Raw genomic sequence first — 17,816 nt, forward strand, 5'->3', positions numbered from 1 at the left:
CAAAGACCACACTGGACATAATACAACTCATGCTCTATCTAAGTTGGGATTCCCTGATACAGTTTTCCAGCCAAGAGAACTGAAGTATTTGGTTTGGTTATTTTATTTATTATGGGGGGGAGGGGGGGATGTCTTTATCATAAACTACTGAATATCCTAACTTCCAACTTGCCACAAGAAATTATTTATTGCTCCCCAATTATCCCAGCACTTTTTCTTTTGTTCTCAAGATTTACAGGCAAATTTTAAATTTCTACAAGTTCACAAAGACAAGACAGTGCAAAATTGAAATAATCCATATGTTCAAAAATAAGGTGATAGGTGAAATATTCACAATAGCTGATACTCAGCACATACTGTCTGCCATGTGCTATTTCACATCTCATGCACTCATTGTTTCATTTAATCCTTATAAATAACTCTATGAGACAGGTAGATTCTATTGTCATTTACATTTTACAGATGAGGAAAAACCCCAAAGATGTTAATTACTTCTTTAAAGTTAAGAGCTAACAGATGTCAGATCAAAACACTATGCTATGCAGCAACTGGAAATATTTACTGACATGGAAGGATGCTGATCACATATATGACAACAATCAGAAAGAATATAAATCAATCTGGCCACTGTTCGCTCAGTGGTTGAGCGTCGACCCATGGACTAGGCGGTCATGGTTTGATTCCCAGCCAGGGCTCGATCCCCAGTGGGGGGGGTGCAGGAGGCAGCCGATCAATGACTCTCTCATCACTGATGATTCTATTTCTCTCTCCCTTCCTCTCTCTGAAATCAATAAAAACATATTTTAAAGAAAGAATATAAATCAAATATAAATAATGATAGGGACAATGTCAAGTTATTTATAATATGTCAAGCTATAATACACTGTTATTTTAGTTCTTCTTTTTGGTCACTTGTATTTCCAAAATTTTCTACACAAAGTGAATGATGACCCTGATCCTCTTTCCTTTTCCCTCTGGGGAAAAAAAACAGAGTATATAAAAATTTGGATTATGGAAAGTTAAACAGACACAAGTAATACTGTTTTTGTCAGAGTTCAAAGTTTAGAAAAAGTTTAACAGCGTTAATTTGGTCAAAAAAATAATCAAAATAAATATATGCATGAAGTTCATGTTAGGACAATTTTCTAGAATCCAGTTCTTACCTGTCAGTTGATGTTGGGCTAGTAGCCACTGGTGTTTCTGCTGGCTGTTCTGCAGGGCTCTCCTGTTTTGTTGTACTAGCAGGTGCAGGTTCAGAAGATGCTGTCGTTGATGCTGGAGTGATAGATGCAGGTGTGGGAGTGGGAGCCAAAGCAGGGGTGGGGGTTGGGACCTGAGCCACAGCTGGTGCTGTGGAGGAACTAACTGTGGTTGTGGTGGCAGAATTTGATTGCTGAGTTGTTGCTGGTGCTGGTGTTGTCACTGCTTTGGGCTAAACACATTAAAAAACAAAATAATGAATGATAATAAAATACTTCATTATTACCTGATCTCTAATTAGACTGTATTGTTACAGGATGCTACAAACTCAACACTAGTAATACAAACTTGTAACTTGAAAATAACTTTGTCAAGTGACATAATTGTAAACATTAAGACTCTGAATCACTATTTATGTTACTCTTTCAAAGCGGATGAGGGCATGTATATTACTTTAATTATCAACCTCAATTAGCTTTAGCCAACAGTTTCAGCTTTCATATCAATATGAAAAAACTGTTGGTATTAAACTGAAGGTGTAAGTACAAAGAGGTTAACATAACTTCTGAGATATTTAGTTAAACTGAAAAATAAAAGCCAAGTAAAATTATAACCACATGCTCTGCACTTTCTGAACTAGAAACAGAGCCATGATGATTTCCACAGAACAAAAAGCAATCATATACAGGTAAAGAGTCTTTTTATTCTCCCAAGGCCTACCAATGCTCATAACCTATTTAGCTCATAACTTTCCTAATGACAAAAGGTAACTGTTTTGATGGAAGATGGGATTAAAATTTAACACAATTTGCTCCAAGTATAAAACAACAAATTGTAAAAGCAATGAGCTGACTTACATCTTTGTTCAATTTGAGCCAGTATAGAGTGCATTAGAAAAAAAGTGGCTAGTGCAAGATAGGGAACTTTAAAAAAATAGTAATAGCATTCATCACCTTCTTTCCCTATTCTTTTTTTTTTTTAATGTTTCTATTGATTTTACAGAGAGTGGGATAGGGATAGAGAGAGAGAAACATCGATGAGAGAGAAACATTGATTGGCTGACTCCTGCACACCTGCTACTAGGGTTTGAGCCCACAACCCTGGCATGTGCTCTGACTGGGAACTGAGCCAGTGAACTCTTGGTTCATAGGCCGATACACAACCACTAAGCCACACTGGCCGGGCTCATGTCTCTAAGAGTTTTGTATTTAGATCTAACTTTTTAAACTGCGCATTTAATACTACAAATTATTAATGTTCTAAAACTCCAATCTAGATAAAAATATCATTTAAATGCATTTTGCCCATTTAATATTTCCCTTAGGATCATTTGTAATCACTGTAATACTGTAACATACCATGCCCTCAAGTTCTCTGTTGCCACAAAGAGCAATTTAAGCCTTGTTCTAAACAGTACCAAACCAAGCCGCTTTTTCTCTCTCACACACACACACGTTATGTTTTTATTGATTTCAGAGAGGGAAAGAGAAATATCAATGACGAGAGTCATTGATAAACTGCCTCCTGCACACCTCCTATTGGGGATCATGCCCGAAACCCAGGCATGTGCCCTGACCAGGAATTGAACCATGACCTCCTGGTTCATAGGTCGATGCTCAACCACTGAGCCACGCTGGCTGGGCCCACCTGCTTTTTGAAGTTTTTCTGCTTGCTTTTTATCTTAATTGCTTTTTCTTGTCTCTTCCTTGTAATAAGATAATTATTCATTGCTTCCATAATGCCTAATTATATCAGTCTTCTTCGCCTTCTGATAGCTGGCCTCCACTATTAACTTGAAAATAAAGCAACCACAAATATCACTGGAATCCTATGTAAAATAAGAATAGGCTAGGCTCCAAGTAGCTATTCTTCAAATGCATACACCTATTCTGAGACCTATCCTGCTAATTCCTAATTATGTTCTAACAGTCGAGGTTATTACTATAATACTAAAGGTAATAAGACCGATAACAAATACATATCCAAATGTGTGGCCACCACATTTTCCATTATGTACTACATACGATAAAACTAGATGAGATAATGGAATATTCTTCAGCCCTAAAAAGGATGGCAATGCTACAACATGGATTGAAATAAGTCAGTCACAAAAGGAAAATACTGTATGATTCCACCTACATGAAATACATAGAGGTGGGGATGTGTGGATGGAAAGTTACTGTTTAATGGGCACAGTTTCGGTTTGGGAATATGAAAAAAGTTCTGGAAACAGATGGTGGTGATGGCTGCACAATGTGAAAGTACTTAATGACACTGGACCATACACTTAAAAATGGTTAAATCGATAAGTTTTGTGCTATGTATATTTTTATCATATTTTTTTAAACACTAGATGAGACAGTCTCCTCGTGTGATTTGTTCCTCTGTACTTAAAGCTTAATATTTAATTGAATAAGTGCTTGAATATTGCAAAATCAATATGGTTCTTAATAGATTAAAAATTTTCAAGACCAATCCATATAAACTGCTACTACAAAAGTATGTAGCTGTCAAAATTTATTTGTTGAACTCTATTTCCTACTGCATGTATCAATTATTTTATGACTTTAAAACCCATATTTAGCCGTGGTTGTGTGGCTTAGTTGGCTGGAGCATTATTTCATAGACCAAAAAGGTTTCAGGTTGGGGCATGTAAAGGAGGCAACCAAGTTCCTGCCTCACATCGATGTTTCTCTCTCTCTATAAAAATCAATAAAACCATATCCTCCGGTGAGGATTAAAAACAAAACACCATATTTATTCTATTTTTTGGTCTTTGATAAACTGGTTTCTAATTTAAAATTATTTTCAGTGCTACAAGTAACACTATTCTTCTCAGATTAGACAATTCAATCCTAAAAATTAATGTCATGAGTACTACCACTTTTCTAAGTCTAACTCTTCACTGAATGCTTTCGTAATGTTAAAAAAGTATACAAATATAGGCTCTAAAAGAACCTATTTTTTCTGCTTTAGAGAAAAACTTTGGCTTTTATAACTTGTCCCAAAAATATTTCAGTCCAACAAATCACAAAAAAGTTCCTGTTATAAACTTCCTCACAATAATCATTCCATTATTTTTTCAGCTGCCTTTTCCTTTTCAGTTTCTAAAAACCTATCCCGCCTGGCTGGGCGTGGCTCAGCAGTTAAGCATCGACCTAGGATCCAGGAGATCGCAGTTCGATTCCCGGTCAGGGCACATGCCCGGGTTGCAGGCTCGATCCCCAGTGGGGGCATGCAGATGGCAGCCGATCAATGACTCATCATTGATGTTTCTCTCTCTCTCCCCCTCTTCTTTCCTCTCCCTGAAATCAATAAAGATATAATAAATAAATAAATAAATAAATAAATAAATACCTATCCCACTAGCTAAAAAATATCACTGAAATTATGAGTCTACATGCCTTTGCTACAAACCTCTGAGGAGTATGTGAAGTATAGTACCTAATTTAGCAAGTACATTTAAGGCACTCTTATTAAAAACTACAAAATAAGAAACAATTCAATTTCCAAGAATCATGTTTTCTAATAATTACATAACCAGTGATTTTACTACTCCAGCAAAACCTAACAATTCTTCACATGACATTCTATTTATCAATTGTTTTAATTTATTTAAAATTATGTTCAACTGCAAATGTGTAAAATTATCAACTTATGGCTGACGCAAGGTAAATTATTAAAACCTTTAAAAACAGTTAAGTGCACACCACTCTGGATGTGCATAAACTGTATTCACTCAAAGGCATCAAGGCTGGACTTGGGACAGTTACTATTTAAAAACTCACATACAAGAAGATATACAGAAGGCTGAAACTTACTTTTGTCACCATAACCACCACAAAGTTTTTCTCATCAATTTTATATTCTTTTAGAGCAGTATCATCATTGAGGATTTTGCCTAGTATATTAAGAAAAAAAGTGTTATTCAAGGCACGGTAACTTTTGTCTTATACATAACTAAAGTTAAAACAACCATCAATGACAATTCTATCAATTAATACTTTCCCAAAGGAAAACATTAACCAATCAGCCAAGATGAGGACAAATATAAATGGAAACACAATTAAAGACAGTTAAGAAAGAATAAGAATTTGACTAAAAGATATTAAACACATATACAGTACACAGATATCCCAAGCAATTCTTAAAAATTATTACTTATAAGAAAAAGAGTTGACAGTTAAAAAAATATTAACTAGGACTTAAGAAAGGACATTATAAAGACAAATAAAATTCAAAATTGATATTATACAAGGACTCCCCCTGGGAAATAGCCTATAACTTCTTCATGGGAGGAAGGAGAAAAGAACCACCTTCCCACTCCCACAAATACCAGATACCAGGCAAAACAGAAATGTTCCAATGTTATAAAAGTGTGATACTCATAATGAACAGTACTTCAGAAAATGATTTAGTATAGAGAAATGACAAGAAATGATACAATGTGACACATCAGATTTATTCAATAAAAATTCATTAAAAAATACAAAAACTTACAAAAGATTAAACAAAACCAACACCATTAGATATATATAAAGCAAATGTGCATAAAGAGGGGACTGAATATTAATATATTCAAATGACTGTCCATTCACTGCTTCCATCTGTACAGTCATGTTTCTGACAGAACCAATTTGTACACACTATAATTCATAAAATGACAATTTCTAAAACTAAAAAAATATCACAGTGAGGAAGAAAATGGCACATTAATTTCAATATTCAATCTATACCTGCATAAATTAATTTCTGACCCGCTACAGGAAAGGCATCTCTCCCCTTTTCAGATTCAATCTTCTCTTTCAGTGCTTTCACCTAGAGGAAAAATAAAAATTTTTGTTTAGAGGAAAAATAAAAATTTTTGTTTTGAAAAGTCTAAACAACAAATGACAATCCAGAATCTGAATAAATGATGTAAGTAAATTTATACATATTAATTTTTGCTTCTAAAAACATAATGATAGTGTCTTTACAATATCATATCAAAAGACTCATTCAGTTAACCCATATTATTAAATATTAATTACATGTAGTGGGTTCATAATTTTTAAATAAACATTTAAAATATTTGTTTTAATTTCTAATATGGTAAATATAAATAAATAAGCAGAGAGACAACAGTTATGTTGGAGTCCTCCATAATTTTTTAGTATAAAGGGATATTGAAAACAAAAAGTTTGAGCAGTGCTATCTTAAATGCTAACTGACTCACTCAAAACCAACTGAATGGTAGCAGAGCCTAGTTAGAGCACTCTGGTAAACGATAAATTTCTTTCCACACTTTTTTTTTTTTTAGAAAGAAAGAAGTCATGCAATATTCGCAACTATGACTGCTTAGTGAAAATCATGAATTACAGGCCACGTGTCACTATGAGTAAATTCAATACTCAGAGCAGTACACAGCGGTTTAGCATAGTAGGTACTCAGTTATTACATGCTGAATGGGTAAATTAATACAGCATATAATGTTTAGGAAAAAAAAAATGAAACAAAAAAATTAAAAAAAAAGCAGGAATCTCATTCTTTGACAGGTGAGGATGAGTAGGCAACCAAGATAGATTTAATTGATACATATATAATTTCTATCCAATAAAAATTGTATTTTTATTTCTAGGACCCATATATATATTTTAACTTTAGCTACAAAGACTATTTCACTATTTTTAAAAGCCTAAATAAGTAATGACCACTCTCTAGCTGTGCATATAAAAAAAGGACAAGGTGGGGAAAAAACCCTTGTAAATTAAGCAGGTCAACAACAACAAAACAATTTCAATCATTTACTAGTAAATAACATTTGCTTCAAAGAAATAAAAACTGTGATTAAGTAATATTAACATAACAATGAGGACTCTATACACATCAATACCTATATGGTTTGGCTATGAAAGTAATTAGACTAACACTAAAATTGTTTATTATTAAACAAAGGAGGGAAATTAATAAACTAAGCACACAATTCAAACAGAAATAACAAGACATATATTAAAAGGAAAAATGCAAATCAAAGAAATTAAGAAAAGCGAAATGGTAGGAAAGAAAAGGTTCTCGTGCCAAGAAAAGTGGACAAATGGCAGGGGCAGGAAATTCACAATTACACAGTCAAAAAAAATGTTCAATGTCTTTAGTAACCAAAAGCATATATAGGGTATCCCCAAAAATGTATATACACACTTTGAATGATTATAAAGGCAGTGTTCATTAACATACATTTCATTTTCAAAATTGAGCTCTGAGATGTTAAAGTATGTATACATTTTGGGGGGACATCCTGTATATATGTGTGTGTGTGTGTGCGCCCGTGTGTATGTGTGTGTGTATATATATATATATATATTTATATTCATATTTACATTTATTTTAGTAGCTACTTCCTCTTTGCCCTGACATCACAGGTGCAGCACAGCAGCTGCATCTGTGGTACCAGCAGGTCCAGCACCTGCAGGGCAGCCAAAAGCATAGACTTTAATGTCAGACATCCTTAGTCCAAGAGACTGCAATACTGTAAAGACTGTCCTGAACAATTCTTGGTATTAAGTGTGAAGAGATACATCCTCAGAATGAGAGTATCAAGTGATAAAGGGCAACATACCAAAATGTCTCAACTTTTTTTTGGGGGGGGGGGTTGACCCAGCAATATCACTTCAGATAGTGCACCAATATCACTCCAGGTAATGTATCAAAGAAAATAATTAAACTAGACTTTGGAACTGGGTTCACTGACCTGTCCAAAACTCTGGCATTGTTCCTTAACCTAAATACAATGATCTTTCTTACAATCCACTTAAGTCGTCTAGTAGTCACAGACTAAACCTTGTTATCCCCAAACTGCTCCATCTTTGAAATTTTAAGTACCAATGCCATACTCCTACCAGCTCTCTCAGCAACTGTTCACTACACCTGGTCTTGTAACTCATTAGGACTTTGGTCCCCATATCCTCTACTTTCCTTTTTATCTTTACTGTTAGCTCTATTCAGCTTAGACAACAACGCCACTGCTTCTATCACTTTCTTCCCAATATTACAGGCTTCCTTGTCTTTCTGCTGCTCCTGCCAGGCACATAAAATTATTTCAACCACTCTGTGGTGTCACACTCTCCTCTCTCTCACTTAGCTAACAAATCTCACTGTTAACTACCTAACCAACTGCCTATTCATTTATATCCAGTCTTCTAAATGCTATTGGTGAAAATGAACGACATCCTCAGTCCTTTTGTTCTCCTGGTTAGCTTTCTCTTCCACTCTCTGAGAGGGTATTGCAAACCTGCACTGTCCTCTCAATCTGATTCCCACAAAAATGATGGTATTTAGGTTCCTAAGCCAACCTATTCATACCAATTTAATCTATCCTATTATAAAAAATATATTCCTGATAGTATTTCAACAAGATCAAAAGAGGTACAGTTTGAAGACTAAGTGGAAAAATAGAAACTCCCAAGATATCTGTAACTTTTGAAAGGTTTTATATAGGCAGAGAGAATGGATCTAATGCACCAAATTCAACCAGAACTGTGTGGGGGAGAAGGGAGAGGGCATGACAAATAAACATTTATCTACCTGTTGAAGAACCTAGGATCTGTTCATATATATTAGTCATTTTTAGCCAGTCCACCTCCTCTGCTGGAAAAGGTTTATATAATGTTTTAAAGGGTTTATAAAGTTCACTCAGTATAAAATTAGCTCTTTGAGACACTACACAAGGAATTTATTTATCCCAACTTATAGGGAACAGATGGTGTGGTATCCTTCAGCAGGACTCACTGTGCTATGGCAGACTTAAATTTAGCACATTTCTTTCCAAAAGTGACAAAAACGTTATACATTATCCATCAAATAATCTCACAACTTTCAAGCTAAAAAAAGGCTCTTAAAAACTGTTTGAAACTGCTGATTACATCAAGTTGAGAGAATGAGATGGATATCTTATTTACACACACCGTTTTCAGAAAGGATGGTGAAAACATTAATCAATAATGGAAAACTGATGAAAGCAGAATTCGTTTTTAAAATTGCATAAATTTCCAATTTCACAATTCAGTTTTCAGCTCCACAATCTCACCTATCACATCAGCGCTATGAAGGCAGATAAGTTACTATTACTGTACTTCCATTTCACCAATGAGAAAAGAGATTTAAGAACTGTGCTCAAGGACACAGGACAACTACAAAGTGGAAGAAAACTAGTTTAGAAACAGTATGATACATCTGAAAGAGAGCAAGATGTAGAAAAAAGTAAACAGATTCAAGAGCTGATCTTAAGTTTTGCTGTAAGGACGAGCAAGGAAATGAGGGAGCAGCTGAAGAGGGGAGTAGATCAAGGGGTGGGGTGGGGTTACTTAAAATAGGGGAAAATATTTGTATACTCTAGAAATGGAAAAGCAATGATGCAGAAGAGAAAAGGAGAACTGATGGAATGATGTCCTTCATAGATGACATAGTAGTATAGGCCATAGCTGAAAAGAGGAGTGATTGTACTCAGAATAGCACCATCCACAATAGATAGCATTCCACAATAGGCTAGCAGGTAGGTAGCTCTGATAGGCCCTTGTAAAAGTTGTCCTAATTGTTTCTATATTCTCAATAAAATATAAAATTGCAATAAAATATAAAATCTAGGGTCATCACCTGAAAATAAGGAGGAGATATGAAATCTGCTTGGGGCAGGGGAAGAGTGAATGTACCGGGGAAATCTATGACTATCAGGCAATACATAGGGCCTAGTGAAGGTTAATGTTCATGAATTTGTTTTTGTTTTTTTAATTTATTTTTATCATTTTTTTCTAGTGTTGGGAAGTAGTATCTTTAATGAAGAAAATTTGGAGCACAGAAAAGTCAAAAGAAGAAAATAAAAATTATCCCAATTTCCACCATCCTGGTGAGAATGGCACCAGGTGTTAGAGCAGTGGAGTCAGACTGGACATCTGTTCAGCAACCCTGGTACTTGTATTCTGGCTAAGAAAGAATTCAGAGCCAAGACTCAACTATAAGTTTATTTAGAAAGTCACAGAGGTAGAAGTGAGCCAGCTGAGCTGTGTGGGCTCAGGGAGCAAGTTACAACGGCCAATGTGGCTATATGTTCATTTTCTAGCTGCACAGGTGCAAGCACGTAGGGTTGAATTTAATCACATTTGGGGTTTTCCAAGTAAGAACAATGGAGTGTGAGTGGAACCATGTTGCCAAGCACTCTCACGGCTCTAAGCACTCTATGTATGTTATCTCAAACTTATATAACCTTCAAAACCCTATGAAGTCAGTACTTTCCGGTGGCAGTGCTCTCATTTTACAGATGAGGAAACAGGCACATAATTGGGTAACTTGCCTATGGTCACATAGCAAATGCTACAACCAGGGTCAAAACTCTGGCAGCCTGGCTCAAGAGACAAGCTATGGTGATTTTAATCACCAGCCCTATTTGCAGCTGGGTCAAGGTGAAAGCAATAATGTGAGGGGAGGGCCAGTGAAAAGAAATATGGATTACATGGGTTATAGGTCTCATGAGAACTGGAATCAGAGGGAAGGTAAAGTAAGATACCAAAATCAGATTAGTGGAGATGGGGTAAGATCTATAGCTGACAGTAATAAGCGCTAGATATAATCAATGGGACTGAGGTAGAGTAGGAGGAAAGATTACTGGATGAGAATTTAAGCAATAGAAGGTGAGGGTATGGGCAAGACCATAGATACTGAAACTCCATCACCAAGGTCACTGACTGCATGACCCCAGGTAAGTTACTAATCACACTGGTCTTAATTTCTTTTTAAAAACATACACTATTTTAAAACTTTTTAAAACATCACATATTTTTCACAATTCTAGTATGAGTTTCTTTTTAAAATAACGCCTACCACATGCTGTGAAGCTTAGAATCACTGTAATCATTTTCATGTTTTTAACCCACAGATAAAGGCAGCTACACCAGGAAAAGGCAGAATGTTAAGGATAATTAAATGTCCATAGATACTATGTCCACTTCCTCATCTCCCAAGCATTCCTCAATCCACTCAAATCTAACTTCTGGCCCCGCCACTCCATGCAGACTACTCATCAGGGTCAATAATGACCTCCAAGTTGCCAAAACCAAAGGTCATGTCTTCTTTTAAATCTTACTTTTGATTTCTCGATTATTAGATTCATGACCTTTTTCCTCCTCCTTGAAACATGTTCTTCTCTTGGATTCTTCCTACCTCAAAGGCTGCTCCTTGACTGACCTCATCACTACTAAATCTTCACGTTAGAGAATTCCAGGATTCAGCCATAGGTCCTATCCTACTATCCAGCAACATTCTCATCAATTCTAGTAGCACAGACGGTAATTAAATACATATAATGAATAGTTTAAGCATTAGGGCTCAAAAAAGACTAGGCATTAAAAAAGACTACTGGATGATCTCATCTAGTCTCATGGGCTATAGTCAACCAAATATGCTGCCTATCTGCAGCCCAAACTTCTCTCTGGAATTGAGATTCGTAACAAACTTCCTTGTCATCCCCACCTGAATGTTAATGGGCATCTTAAACTTAAGTCTTGAGTCCCTACCCCAACTCCCATACCTGCTCCTCTTCCAGCCCTCCACATCTCAGGAAAAGAACATAAGTAATTCACATAATTTATACAACCAAAATCTAGGTTTAATTCTTTGATTTCTCAATTTTCCTCACTCCAATCCATCAAAAAATTCTCAACTCTACATTCCCAAACTATCTCAAATCCATCCACTTCTACTTCCCTGGTCAAAGCTGTGCAAGCCTAACTGGTCTACCCGCTTTCACTCCTGCTCATTCTACTACTATCCATTCTCCATATAGCAGTCCAAGTGACTCTTTAAAAATCATAAAGGAAATCAGTTTTCTCTTCTACTTAAAATCCCCCAAAGGTTTCCTATTCTACTTTGAAAACCCCCAGCTGATTAGAGCCCTACAGATTCTGGCCCCTAACCTAACCGTCCGATCTCTTAATTTCTCTGCCCTGCTCCACACTCCACCTACCAGATCAGCAATACAGGCCTTTTTGATTCCCCAAACACACTCTCTTATAAGTGTTTTTTATTTTGAACTAGTCCTTTTTTCTAAATTTTTTTAAAAAAGATTTTTAAAATGTTTTATTTCTTGATTTTAGAGAGGGAGGGGAGAGAGGGAGAAGGACGGGGGGGGAGGGAGGGGGGGAGAAGGGGAGAGATCAATTTGTGGTTCCACTTATTCATGCATTCATTGGTTGTTTCTTGTATGTGCCCTGATCATGGATCTAACCCAAATCTCGGCACATAGGGACAATATTCTAAACAAGGTCTTTACCTATGGAAAATACTCTCGCCACTTGAGTGCTTGCTATTATTCAGATTTCAGTTTAAAACTCACCTTATTCAAAAAGGCTTTTTGTGACCAACTAAAAGCAGCCACCCTATTATGCACTAACACATTACCTTACCCATTTCAATTATCTACGTAGTTTGAACCACTATCTGGTTTTAAAAATTTGTTCGTTGTAGGAGGCAACCAATTGATGTGTGTGTTTCTTTCTTTCCCTCGTTCCCTCTCTGAAAAATCAATGGAAAAAAATATTCTCGGGTGAGGATCAACAAAAATAAAATAAAAATTTGTTTTCTGACTGATTTGTTCCACTATAAATGTATGTACTATGACAGCAGACCTGACATTTAATAAGTGCTCAACAAATATTAAATAAGTGAATCAACATGTAAACATGAGGGATCACTGACTTGACAGTTCACCAAAACAAATGTATTCAATTCATTTAAAAGATCTTTATTAAATGCCGACTGTGTGCCAGGTATAGAAAGAGCAGAAGTCTGGCAGAAATCATACCAGATTTCCCAGGTTCTTTCCATACTTTGTTTTACCAATATGCCAAGAAACCTTAGTTTCATCTCTGCAATATAGATTTTAATACATTTACTACTTGATATTTTAATCATCTATGAAATATCTACAATAAGGAACCATTTCCATCACAACTGTATTAAAATACAACTAACCACAATAGGAAAAATTCACTAATAAAATGGCTAGCAAACACCATATACAGAACAAATACTAAAGCAATATTTTATAATATAATCAACATTATACAGATAAATAACATAGCAAGGCAAATCTTTGCAGATTACTGTATAGCACGCTAACTATGCTGTTTATAGTAATTAAAACTACTGTATCTTTACGATTCTCTTGTCAAAAACTTCCAATGTATATAGAGAGCTTTGTTGTCACTTATATAGTAATATAATTACACTTCAGCTTGTGCATTTAAAGTCTCATCTCAGCTGTTTTTTTGTGTTTGTTTTTTCTTTTTTTCGTCCAGTTACTGAAAGCACACAACAGTGGCAGGGGTTAGCAGACTGAAGGATTAAATCTGCATACTACAAACTCTCTCTTGTCATTTTCAGTGATACAATAAGATCTGCATTATATTACAGTAATATCAGTTTTTGTTCTTTAATTCACCTGTTCTCAATTAATGGGTTTAAGTAATGGCAAAACAAAAAAATGAAATGACTTTGGGTCTGAGCTTAAAAAGTTTGTGTACTCCATTTCCCTCTAAATATCCATCACACCACCAACCTTTAGAACTAAGAATTTTGTATATCAGTCTATTAGACATAGAATGCTTTATTATATAGCTTAAATTTCTTTTCTTTTCTTTTTTACAATAAACCATCTATTTAAAATAGAACTCCACACCATGAAGAATATTCTTTCAGCAATTGTTTCCCCATCCCACCTTCTCATTTTGTTTCTATATTGTTTATTTTATAAAAGGAGATGCACTGCTATCGTAATAATAAAAAGACTTTAGCAATAGTTCAAAATAGCTAGTGTTAAGAAAGTTTTGTTAGTTAAAAAAAGGGGGGAGGACTTTCAACATTCAAAAATTAAAGCAAATATAAACACTTTAAAAACAAATCTTCTTGCCTGTCCCTTTACAGCCCAGCCCTAAGCCATGACTAGGTCAATTAGGTTTCCAGAAGACCCAGACCAGGTCCTACAAGTCCCTGTGTTCCTCCAGTCCTGCCAGTCAAAGCTCACTAAACATTTACTTGTTCAACAAATGAATCACTCCCAAGATTGTTCTGATCTCTCAGTTCTTTCTTTCACTCAGTTTTGCTCCTGCTCAGCCCCCACAAGAGTTTCTGTACTGGCAACTTCAAGTTGCCTAATTTCCTCAGTTCATTCTAAGCAAACATCAAACAAGGACAAACCTTTGGGCAGTCAAAATAGGTCTCAGACTAAAATCTGTTCATTTTACGTGGATCTCCCTACAAGTCTCACTATAATCAATTACCTTTATTTTAGATCTCTAATATCCTTGGTTAACCTAGTTTTCACAACAGATTAGAATACAAACAGGATACTTAGTCTCTCTATACTAATGTAATCTTCATTATCTCTTACTGGAATTCTACACTCAAATTCTGTACTGAAAATATTAATTAAAAAAACACTGTAAAGATGAACTTAAAATAGTTCTATCTTGAAAAAAATTATGAAATTTAAATTTATTAAAATGAAAATCTACAATTCATTTTAATGTGAATGTTCCATATATCAGATTAAATGTTTTCATTTCTTGCCCCAGACAGTGTTAGTTTTTACATTTCTACAAATGGCAAAATAAAGAAGCCACTCTGTCTTTCTGAAAATATATGCATACTCCTAGAAGTATATTTATAATTCATATAACTAATACATTGCCTTGGAAATAAACTGGAAAATAGCAAATAGTTAAAAATCTATACACAGTAATGGCTCAAAGATAATGTATGTATAAAGTGCCCAAAGAGCTACACAAATCTCATAAAATATAAACATTTCAGTGGAGCTGTAGAAAGTCACTGAATAACTTCAATAAACTCACAGATAATTTAAAAATCTTGTTTCAATAATTCTGGAATTAATTTTGACTACTATAAGCTGGTAAAGTTCCTGCAGCACCAACATTTTTATACTACAAAGGACCAAAATCAAATAAGACATTTTATGAAGTTTTATCTGAAAGCATTAAAAAGACAGCTGCATTGTAACTTTCATCCCCTAACTTCTTAGTGCACACTAAGCAGTAATGGAATATATGCAAGAATCTGATTTCTATTAGTAACATCAATCCACAGTGTATTGTCAATTACTTCTGAGGACACTGAAGTTTCTCACCTATAAACGGTATCTCCTGCACCTTTAAAAATTTAATCCACAGCATACTTCTACACATATCTTGAAATAAGATCATTTTGTGCCACAATTCCAAAAAGGTTGGGAACTACGTTTCTTAAATGATTAAAGATGTAGAAAACTTTAGATTAAATGAGATAAGCGTACACTACTATAACCTCACTCAAAGGTAGCGGATGATTAATAATAATCAATTCCATTTAGTGACCACCAATTAAATACCATTTAATCTTCACATCTGTGCAAGGCAGGTACATAACAAATAAGTACAAAGTCACAATGAAACCCAGGTCTGTTTAATTAATACCACACCCCCTGATATCCACCAAGAATAGCATCAACTTTTAAAAAATATAGATGGGCAGAAAGTTGCTGGTTTAAATTTAGCATTATGACCTCAACGAGTGTAGAGAATGACAATTCCAAAACATAAGCAGTAAATGTACGCTCATGGCATTTTTAGATTCTTGGTGTAAAGTTGTACTGATTTCAACATAGTGGCTCTTTCTGCAGTCACAAATACTGAAGGTGGCATGATAATTTACCATGTGGATTTCTGAAGTGTTCAAAGGCTTAACTGCAGAGGAGATTAAAAGTTTGTATTTTCTTTTTCTCCCATGAAGTGCTTTTATTGGGGTGGGAAGGATGTGGGGTTCCCACCCCTACACTTCCGAGAACCTGCTAACATGGACTTGAGTTTGAGCTTGGATTTGAAGGGCCCTAAAGCAAGAATCTTCACCACCAGAAGCCTCAAAGTGCAATCTACCTATGGGTGTGGGTTCGGTGGCGGGAGAACTGCAGCCAAAGGATTCAAGACACATAGGCAAATAAAAAGGTAACCAACTCTGGGGGGAAGAGGGCACAGAATTCACTTTCCCCACGCCTCACCCTCACCCTGAGGCAGACAGAACCTGACTCTCTTTTTTAAAAGGCTCATTAGCTCCGGTTACCACCTTCCTAGATCTTAACGCCTAACCAAGTCCACGCAGTGGTAGCAGCGACGCCTACATCTCCCGCCCCCATGCGCCCACCCCAGAGTGCCGGGCTACAACGCCGAGGAGGCCCTGGCCCCACCCACCCACCCTCTGGCCCCACAGAGAAGAGCTCCTAGGCCAAGGCCTGCAGCACCCCGCGTGCGTGTGCTCCACGCCATTTGCCACCAGGCCTTCGGAGTCCGGCCACTGCTTCCCCTTAGTCCTGCCACAAAGCCCGTGGCCAACTCTGAAGGGTCGGGTCGACCGCAAGCCATCGGGGCCGGGACCCCGGGTCCTGCCCGCGCCCGGAGCCCTCAGGCCTCATCCAGCGCCCGGAGCCTGAGACCCACGCACACCGCGATCTCCCGGGTGCACCCGGGGCTCTCCCCGCTCAGCCGCGCCGCCCGGCCCCGCTCAGAGCTGAGGCGGGGACCCCGCACACTGCCACGCCGTCCCCCACCCATGCCCGGCGGACGCCTCGCGCTCCCCGCGGCCCAAGCACGTCCGCCCCTGCCCCGCGCTCCCCGCCGCTCGCACCGTCTCCTCGGGGTCGATGTCGATCTTAAAGGTCTGCTGCTGGAGGGTCTTCAGGGTGACCTGCATGGTGCCGCCGCGCAGCTCAGCTGCTGGGCCTGCTGCGGGTGCTGGCCGCTGGGCGGGGTCTGTGGCCTGGCGGGGCCCCGGGGTCGCCCGCGCTCCTCGTGCACTCGGGAGGAAGGCGGTGGGGGTGGGGGTTTGTCACATTCGCCCGGCGGAGCGGCCTCTCCCCCAGCCGTGGCCTCGGGCCGCGCCGCTGCCTCCGCGACTGCGGCCTTTCCCGCGAGCTCCGGTCGCCGTGCTTCCTCAAGCGCCTGGCGCCAGTCACTGAGTCTGCAGTTGCCCCGAGGAGCTGGTCGAGACAAGGAGAAAATCCGCTAGCTCACCACAAGCTGGTGACCGCCATCGTCGTGACTCGCCGAGAGGCGCCCCCTCCCCCACCCGAGAAAACCTGGGGGATGGGGCCGGGCTGGCGAAGTGCGCAGGCGTAGGTTGCGGCGAGGCTGTGCGCAGGCGCAGCTAAGAACTCCGCCCCGGAATTGGGGCGGGGCGATGGCGGCGCTGGAATGTCCGCGGCCTGGAGCCGGCGTACGCAGGCGCAGTCCCTACGTCTCGAGGGCTCTCGGGGCTGCCTGGGAGCGTCTGCAATCACGGCGCGCTCCCGCCCGCCGCCGGAGGCTCCGCCCACGTGCCGACGCCGCCCGGCTGCTCGCGTTGCGCAACCGGTAGCTGTCGCCGGGGAGCGCTGCGTGGAGACCCGATCGAGTGGGAGCCGAGCTGGGGAGCTGGGGAGTTAGAGGGCGGTAGGTCGGGGCCCGGCTGCCGTGAAAGGATCGCGGTCACCGCAGCAGTGAGCCCGCGGCTTTCAGGACGCTTGTTGGGTAGCCGAGCCTTTGTGGTGGCGACCGGTTCTCGAA

The 17,816-nt window shown here is 38.4% G+C and overlaps 1 protein-coding gene across 2 annotated transcripts in view; it reads right to left on the bottom strand.

Annotated features, from left to right (window-relative positions):
• The window catches only part of RAD23B (RAD23 homolog B, nucleotide excision repair protein), a 32,096-nt gene extending 14,758 nt beyond the window's left edge, over positions 1 to 17,338 (bottom strand). Inside the window, exons 1-5 of one of the 2 annotated variants that reach the window (XM_081152015.1) lie at positions 16,900 to 17,311; positions 7,557 to 7,642; positions 5,937 to 6,018; positions 5,022 to 5,101; positions 1,164 to 1,432 (exon numbers count right to left, since the gene is read on the bottom strand). In XM_081152015.1, the coding sequence (XP_081008141.1) occupies positions 1,164 to 1,432; positions 5,022 to 5,033 (281 nt within the window). In that variant the 5' untranslated portion in view covers positions 5,034 to 5,101; positions 5,937 to 6,018; positions 7,557 to 7,642; positions 16,900 to 17,311. Of the gene's footprint in view, positions 1 to 1,163; positions 1,433 to 5,021; positions 5,102 to 5,936; positions 6,019 to 7,556; positions 7,643 to 16,899 lie in introns of both variants that reach the window. The other variant, XM_081152014.1, reaches the window with a different exon arrangement.
• Positions 17,339 to 17,816: the final 478 nt, after the last annotated feature.

Source organism: Miniopterus schreibersii (genome assembly GCF_964146895.1).
Source record: "Miniopterus schreibersii genome assembly, chromosome: 11".
Taxonomy (NCBI): Eukaryota; Metazoa; Chordata; class Mammalia; order Chiroptera; family Miniopteridae; genus Miniopterus; species Miniopterus schreibersii.